Raw genomic sequence first — 8,558 nt, forward strand, 5'->3', positions numbered from 1 at the left:
CAGCCAATCTACGTGTCTTTGAGCCGTTCATTTAGTCTGTGGTTTACTGAGACAGTATTCTGTGAGTTGTTTGATGCATTCGTGTAATAGTTAATCTGATGGAGTTAGAGCGTGATACAAGTTTCACGTATTCATTGTATGTGCGCATTCGTATGCTGGTGTGAAGTTAACCACTTGATTCGGTCTTGATTGGAAAATAATGATCCCTTTGTGGTGTACAACCCTACTCGGTGTTAATCTCAACCTTCTTGACAACTGTAGTGAATGACGGCTCGATTTGTTAGTTAGTGATTTATGTTAGTTAGTGTGGGGGGTGTTCGCCTCCATTGTATTTTTGGTTATTTATGTAGTAAGTTTAGTTAAGGCGTCGTATACGCCGAAGTTTTCGGTTTTGTTTCTACATTTTATTTTTGGTAGTTAGTTTAGGGGCGTGGGCGCTAGTTAATGGGGTTTTGTTTTGATTATTTCTTTTGTTTGGCGACACCCTCGTTTTTTTTCTTACTTTTGAGTTTGTTTCTCTTGTATTGTCCATTTTCCCACCCGTGTCAATAAAGATCGGGTTATTTTTGCAACCCTTGTTGTCTGGTCTGCTCTTCCTCACACTGCAACAGCTGCATCTCACCTAAATGTTGCGTTCATTCCATTTAACATCTGTAAACTCGTAACACTCGTCTTTATGTTCTGTTTTTTATTCTGTATCATGTTATTAAACCGAAACCATTGTATTTGGTGATTCGTAAACCTCTCTACAACAAGTCTCAGAGTGAATTACTTTTACATAAACTATTATCAATACCTGCAATTAAATTACTTCCATCGAGCTTCAAGAGCATCGGATCCTGACTGAGCTGGTGCGGACTCCATCTTGAATTGTCGTGCAACGCTCTCAATCCAATTAATCAGAAGGTTAGGCCAAATCTTTTGATGCAGAAAAGGATTGTAGAGATGTGTGTTTGAAAAGTTAGTGATTGAGGGGGATAATAAATACAACACAGTCACCATTGATGTCTGGGTGCCACCAATCAAAATTCATCCATGGCTCCCATCATGCATTGCTGCATGAACAAATTATCTTAATTGTCTTAGTAATTTTCTTTATTCTCACTATTTTATTTTCTTCTGTTTTTATGTGACTTTTTAGTAGCTTGTTTTCTAATGTTCAAGGTTGATCTGTTGATCAGAATATGTTGCTTGTCACCGTTGTTGAGATTCATACGCTGATTCTTGATGTCTGTGTGTCTAAACGAAAGAGGTTTTTTTCAGAACAATTTTTAAGAACTCTAACTCAGAGATTGGGCTCTAAATGAGTTTGGTGAGTCAGGTCAAATAATTATGTGAAAACATAACCAACACCACCTTTAATACAAACTCTAATGTTAAAAAGTCAAGGGACAAGAGCCAAACTAAAACAATTTTAAACAAAATTAAAATTGTGATTTTCTCCTTTGGTGATTCTGCTTGTTAACATCAGGTGTCTTCAATAATAGTCAATCATCACTAAATTAATCACTTAATTATCTCATTAACTTTAACACTGCTTCAGTGATAATTTAACACTTTTCAGTGTTCATTTAACACTCTTATTTTAACACCTTAACACCCTTGAGTGTGGTCTCCCATATACTCCCAGGAGAGTTAATTTAACACTGGAATTTTTAATCAATGTGTTTTGTAACAACTGTGATGTCCACAGTTGATGACACATCATAAAACTCAAATTACAAAGGCAAAAAAGGCTAAATGTTATTCCTCCACTATATGCAAACATAAATAATAATTACAAAAGGCTGATATATCAGCTGTAGGTACTTGCCCATTTGATTTGCTTGTCTAGAGTTCCAGACACATGTGATAACCAGTACAACAAGTAAACCACCAGCAACAATCCAACCAATTATCATCAGCTGCTGGCTCTGACCACCTGGCTCTGAACAATAAAAACTGTAATTAGTGTAAAAATGACAATTTCAAGCAAGGTACAAAAACAACAGTATATATCCAGAGCATCAGGATCAAGACCACACAAGCCACAAAACTTCAGAGTCAAATAACCATGGGAATGAACATACTGTATTTAACCATTTGTTTACAATTTTTACCCAGTAAGTTATGCTGCAACACCACACGGTGTTCATATGGGAACCATCAGCAGGGTGTTAAAGTAACACTGAAGCAGTGTTAGAGTTAATTAGATAGTTAAGTGATTAATTGAGTGATGATTGTTTGATTATTGAAGACACCTGATGATAACGAGCAGAATCACTGAAGGAAAGAGAAACACAAGAACTACAACTGACTTCCAGCCACAGCCTTAGATGAAATCAACTGAAAAGACATTAAATCTCTCTTATTACAAACAGACTGACTTTATTTCTGTCATTCATCTACAGTTCTTTTTGAGAATTAACAGGTTTAGATGTTGAAGTTTTCGAAAATGTTTGGATACCATTATGGTGATCAGTGTTTTCTTTAGTTGGGCAGTTTGACTCTTGGCTTTTATGTTAAGTTTGTGGTCTTTGTAACCATGATTATCAAAACATGATTTGTTGTAATGGAGACCATAAACAGAAGCAATCAGGTGATATGGTTTATACCATCAAAGAAAAAACTGGTTGTCTAGTCCCATCACTAACTGAAAGCTGTTGTGCCTTGCAAATTATTTTCACCAACAGAACCATCATGTCACAGATCAGACATTTTGAATTTTTAAAAAAGATGAGACACACCCACAGGCATCAAGTATCAGTATAAAACTCACGACTCCCAGCGTAAAGCATGTCACCATTGACAAGAAACATTTGCTGGTTCTTGATGTCTGTGGGTGTGTCTAACGTTTGATATGTGGCATTAAAGTACTGTTGGGTAAATAACTTAAAAATAAACAACCAATTTTGGTCAGTGATGGGATTAAACAATCAGTTTTCATCTTGATTGTATAAACCATATCTCCTGATTGCCCAACTAAATGAAACACTGATCACCAAACATTTTCAATAAAACGTCAACATCTAAACCTCTGTTAATTCTCAAAAAGAACTGTAGATGAATGACAGAAATAAAGTCAGTCTGTTTGTAATAAGAGAGATTTAATGTATTTTCAGTTGATTTCATCGAAGGCTGTGGATGAAAGTCAGTTGTAGTTCTTGTGTTTTTCTTTCACTGATTGTGCTTGTTATCATCAGGTGTCTTCGATAATCAAACAATTATCATTCAATTAATCACTTAATTTAATATCTAATTAACTCTTACACTGCTTCAGTGTTACTTTAACACCCTGCTAGTGCCCAGCTAACAGAATTTTGTTATAAGAATGTTCTCTAAATATTCAGTGTTGGTTCTGGGAACATAAAAAATTAGACGAACATTTTTAAAAGGTATAATGTTCCTCAAACATTCTTTCAACTTAATTTTGATTAACAATTCAACATTCCAAGAACATAAAAATGGCAATTTTACATTGTGACCTCATGCTGAGGAAAGGTTAAATTACATGTATTTTCCAAGTATAGAGCATGTATTTAAAATGATACTAACAAAATTATTTAAAAATAAAAGCAATGAATGTCCTGAGGATCCAGATTTCCTTTAGATGTAACTTTTTAAGTATTTTTATTTTGATGAATTTATTTATTTTTAACATAAAAAGGACTTTTGTGTGTAGGACATGTTTTGTCCCTTATCTAAAGAATCAGTGAACTGTTGGTATATCTATTTTATTCTCTGGCTCTTTGCTTTCATGGGTCACTCTCTCTTTGCCTCCTCTTTTCTTTGTCTCTTTCTCTCTTTCTTTACAAATGATGTGCTATCTAGATCTGATTGGGTATTAACTTTAAAGTGCTACCTATTTCAATACAGTATCATCACACTATAGCAACACTGTAAAAAGAAGTGTACAGTTTTCTACCATCTTGCTGTTAACATTTCTTTAGCCATTCGGTAATCCTGCAGCCTGAACTACTGTATAGGCAAACCACCCTTACATGAGAGGAAACAATATAGTAGCTCATGGCATACCTGAAAAATGCAGCCATAGATAAGCTTCTCAAATAAACACTAATATCAAATATGAAAACCTGAACAAAGTTCCGTGATGTCCAGATGTTTGGTCTGGTTGCTGACGGAATTGTTGATCACACAGCTGTAGGTGTTTTTATCCTGATATTCCACCTCCAGAGGTAGAGAGAGACTGATGCTGAGATCAGACACACTGATGCTGGACAATAAACTGTTTCCTTTGTACCAGGAGAGAGTCACATGACTCACATTCACAGCTGAACACAGCAGTGAACATTTCTGACTTGATGATGATGAAGAGCACTCTCTGGTAATGACCGGAACTGGCAGATGAGCTGGAAAACATGAGAGAAGAAATAAATGATTTTGTCTCAGGATCAAAAATTGAATAAACAATATACAACTTGATTAGTTTTCATTGTTCACTGATATTGAGATGTGTACATCAATCAGATTGATGGTATAGACTATTTGTCTCTCTCTATATTGTCTATTCATCATCTTTAATTGTGTTTCACTCTATATCTTTCTATTGTACTTTAACATTAAATTCAGACTAGAACTGAAATCATTTATTCAGTTTACTCACCATAAACAGTAACTTTGAAACCCCAACATCTGGAAGGTATACTGTTAATCTGTAGTTTATAGTACCCATTGTGTGATTTGGTGGTGTTTATGATGGTGAGATCTCCAGTTTTACTGTCCAGCAGGAGTCTGCCACTGAATCTCCCATCACAGTTATATAGATGAATATTTTTTTTAATGATTTCAGCAATGAAAGTCTTTTGAAACATCCACAATACATGATCTGTCTCCTGTATGTCTAAATTAGCATGTAGAGTGATGGAATTTCCCTCCTTCACTGGCATCTCTGTCTGTATTATATCTGTTTCATAATCAAAACAGCAAAATCATACAAAACAGTTTTCACACACAGTTAAAGGGGTCATACTGTAAAACTTTACAGGTTATTTCCAACAGTATTATACTGTATTTTCATAAAACAGTAATACGCAGTATCTTTTACAGAGTGACTGTAAATATACAGCAGTTTTCTGTTTCATTCATAATTCAGTATCATAATGTAGAGGCATTGCATTGATTTATTTTTTCTTCTGCGCTCATTTTAAATTTCTAGGTCAAGCAAATAGCCTACATTTTAATTTCTCTCCAAACACGTTTAGTTATTTTGTCTACTATTCAGGGTTTAACGTGAACATTAAAAGATGTTGGAGTGAATTTGTGTGTACATTTAAGCTTTTGTGAGCATCAGTTTGCCTTTGAAGCATGATAAATACACTGTTAGACTTTACCAGGCTTTTTTACATTTAAATACTGGCAACACTGTTGCCAGTAACTTATTGTAATCTACAGTATGTTACTGTAAGGATACCATGCACTAAATTAAAACTTAAGTTAACTCATTTCATTTGCAGAAACCAACTACCTTAAATTGTCCAACTGCCATTTAAATATATAAACATATATTTATGACATGTTTACTAAGTGAGCATATTACTACTGTGAACTTATTTCATTTGAATCCACTAAAAATAATCTTTTAAAAAAAATGAATTTTTATTGTATCAACAACTACACAGTCACCACCTGTTTAAAAAAAAAAAAAAAAAAAGCAACATGCAACATATCACCAATGTTTTTTGGTCTTCTCCTGGAATGAAGCACAGGCTCTACTCTTCAGCGCAACGGTGACCCACAAAACTCAATTTTATAGTGTTTTTTTTCCTTAAAGTTTATTACTGTTAAAAAACATTTTGTAGGTGTGTCTTTTTATCTCATACTCTAGTTTCCACACTACAAAGAGTGTGTATTCTGTCAAAGATGATTGTTTACAACGTTTTGGAAGCGTTGATAATTGTAGCCAATCACAGACATATATATGTTGAGTGTGTGAACACACAATGGCTAATCAGAGGTGTTTAAGAATCCACTCAACAGCACACAAAATAGGCTAAGCTGGTATCATCACATTTTTTAAATTTCAAAATACCCAAGTTGGTACCTTTGACAACACTATTCCCAGGTTTATTTTAATGTTCAGTTGGACATTTAGAGGAGTTTCTGTTATTGAATTTTGTGGTTATCATTGTGGTGAAGAGTAGTGCTTGCGCTGTGACACTGATTTTTTTTTTTTTTTTTTTTTTTTTTGCTCAGTACTGACATCAGTACTGTGAGAAAAAAACCTGCTAATAGCATTAAAATGAAAGTGAAAAAGTATTTTGTTATTTTATTATATACATTGTATATACTGATGAACATCATTGTTATTTCAACTACACTGTACAGAAATTTTATTTGAGATAATAAAATTGTCTTTAACACAAAAAGACTGTAGTTTGTAATTAGTTTATTCAAAAGCTAAAACTATATTTGGGTTTAATAGTAGAAATTAGAATTCTCCAAAATAAAAATTTAAGTTGTAAGTAAAAAAAAAATATATATATATATATATATATATATTCAAGGTCTCTAATAAACAGTATTTTAACTTTGTGTGAATGCATTTTTTTTTCTTGGGCAGAATAACCATTTTAATTGATATTAAATTAAATTTTAAAGTTTCAACCAAATCAAAAAAAAATAGTTTGAGAAAAACAAATAAATTTAGCTGTAACAAATTACAGTATTTTTAGGTATGTCCAAAGTATCATTTTTTGCTGTGTAGGGCTATACAAATTTTTTCTCAATATATCAAATTATGTGACATACCTTCACATGTCTGACAGAGCTGCATAATGTCCAGATGTTTGGTCTGTTTGCTGATGGGATTGTTGATCACACAGCTGTAGGTGTTGTTATCCTGATGTTCCACCTCCAGATGTAGAAAGAGCCTGCTGCTTAGATCAGACATAATGATGCTGGACAATAAACGGTTTCCTTTGTACCAGGAGAGAGTCACATCACTCACATTCAACACTGAACACATCACCAAACATTTGGACTCCGATGAAGAACATTCTTGATACGCTCTGGTAATTTTAGGAATTGGGAGCTGCAAACCACAAGAAACTCATTAAGAACAAAAATACAATATAAAAATTAAAATAAAGAAAATTTGATCAAAGCTGAACCACTCTGACATATTTACAGAAATAAGTTGAATTATTACAGTTAAATTAGTGTAGGAATCTTCCGGCAGCACTTTCATTTCATCTGACTCTGCACCTGAAACTGATGAGAACAATTTACAAAACTGCTAACAGTGTACAAAAGTTTCAAATAAGCCTATAGGCTATTTTACGAATGAATTTGTTGTGTGGTTAACAGAAAAAAACTAGGCTATTAAAATAAAAACTTACCACATAAAAGCAACAAAAAGAGCAAAAGAAATGAGCGCTCCATGTTCACTTACAGGAATATTAAGTCTGCAAATAAGAAAAACAATAAGTCAAATTTCTTAAACGAATACATTTGAAAATGAAAATAAAAATAAACATTTCCTAAATGCAATTAAGCGTTTAAGCTTTCATTCGCCATTACAAAAACTATTAGCCTACAGATTTATGTAGTGATGATAATACCGTGTTTTTTAATAATTAGCCTAAGGTCGGTTCGTCTGAATATACAACACGGATTGTACAGCCGCTGTGAGAAAAAAACCTGCTAATCGCTTTAAAATGAAAGTGAAAAAGTATTTTGTAATGAGTTATATGCCAGTAAGGAATCCGCTGCGATCACAATTTTTTAACCCCAGTCACGCTACCATCCGTTTTTTTTTTTTTTTACCTTATAAGTGCATTAGTCAATAAGACGTGTCAAAAATGTCCTGAGCAGTGTCGGTTACGAAAATAAACCAATTCGTTTCGGCTTCGTTTATTGAAATTACAAACTAACATAGGCAAACTAACACAGGAAAAATAGAAAACTATTATAGCCATATACATATAGCCTAAATATCGCAATAATGCTTAAAAAGAAAAGGCTGGCTGGTGTTTGTAATATGTCATTTATTTAACGAGACATTTGCCATTACAATATATAGGAATACATTAGAGACAATAAATGGCATTGTTAAGCCTTAGAAAAAGATATAGGGCACTATCCAGATATAACAGGCTAAATATATTCTAGACCATGTAGTGCAACACCACTGCATTATTAGATAGTTCTTGTCTCATGGTTTGTACATTGACAGTGCAAGTGCATCTTACCTGAAGGTAGGGGCCCAGCTAACAGAATTTTGTTATAAGAACATTCTCTAAATATTCAGTCTTGAAACTTAAAAAATACCGTTTCTTGATGTTAGGGGAACGTTCTTTTTTATGAGGTATGATGTTCCTCAAACGTTCTTTCAACTTAATTTTGATTTAAAATTCAACATTCCAGGAACGTTGATTTGTAACATTCCAAGAACATAAAAATGTCCAGTTTCCTTAATGTTAGTAGAATGTTATTTAAAGGTTAGTATGATGTTCCTGAAACATTCTTTCAATCATTCAAACACCTGCTGTGAACAAACACTGAAAGAAAGAGAAATAAGAACACAAACTACAACTTTCTTCAGCCACAGCCTTAGATGA

General features: G+C 33.5%; 1 protein-coding gene across 1 annotated transcript; it reads right to left on the reverse strand.

The window, feature by feature from the left end:
* Positions 1–3,622: 3,622 nt before the first annotated feature.
* LOC127519802 (hemicentin-1-like) lies at positions 3,623–7,638 on the reverse strand. Its single transcript, XM_051907395.1, has 6 exons — positions 7,560–7,638; positions 7,338–7,403; positions 7,148–7,209; positions 6,748–7,030; positions 4,604–4,903; positions 3,623–4,349 (listed from the first exon to the last, which is right to left on the reverse strand). The coding sequence occupies exons 2-6, from the start codon at positions 7,378–7,380 to the stop codon at positions 4,060–4,062; spliced, it is 978 nt and encodes a 325-aa protein (XP_051763355.1). The 5' UTR covers positions 7,381–7,403; positions 7,560–7,638; the 3' UTR covers positions 3,623–4,059.
* Between the last annotated feature and the right edge of the window lie 920 nt (positions 7,639–8,558).

Source organism: Ctenopharyngodon idella, chromosome 10, assembly GCF_019924925.1.
Source record: "Ctenopharyngodon idella isolate HZGC_01 chromosome 10, HZGC01, whole genome shotgun sequence".
Lineage (NCBI taxonomy): Eukaryota > Metazoa > Chordata > Actinopteri > Cypriniformes > Xenocyprididae > Ctenopharyngodon > Ctenopharyngodon idella.

Bases quoted from the DNA above. Each gene is read 5' to 3' on its own strand.
- LOC127519802 (XM_051907395.1), bottom strand. From the start codon at position 7,380: ATGGAGCGCTCATTTCTTTTGCTCTTTTTGTTGCTTTTATGTG. The intron at 7,210-7,337 runs GTAAGTTTTTAT...TGTTCTCATCAG, and splicing joins CTTTTTGTTGCTTTTATGTG to TTTCAGGTGCAGAGTCAGAT. The intron at 7,031-7,147 runs GTAATAATTCAA...TGTGGTTTGCAG, and splicing joins ATTCCTACACTAATTTAACT to CTCCCAATTCCTAAAATTAC.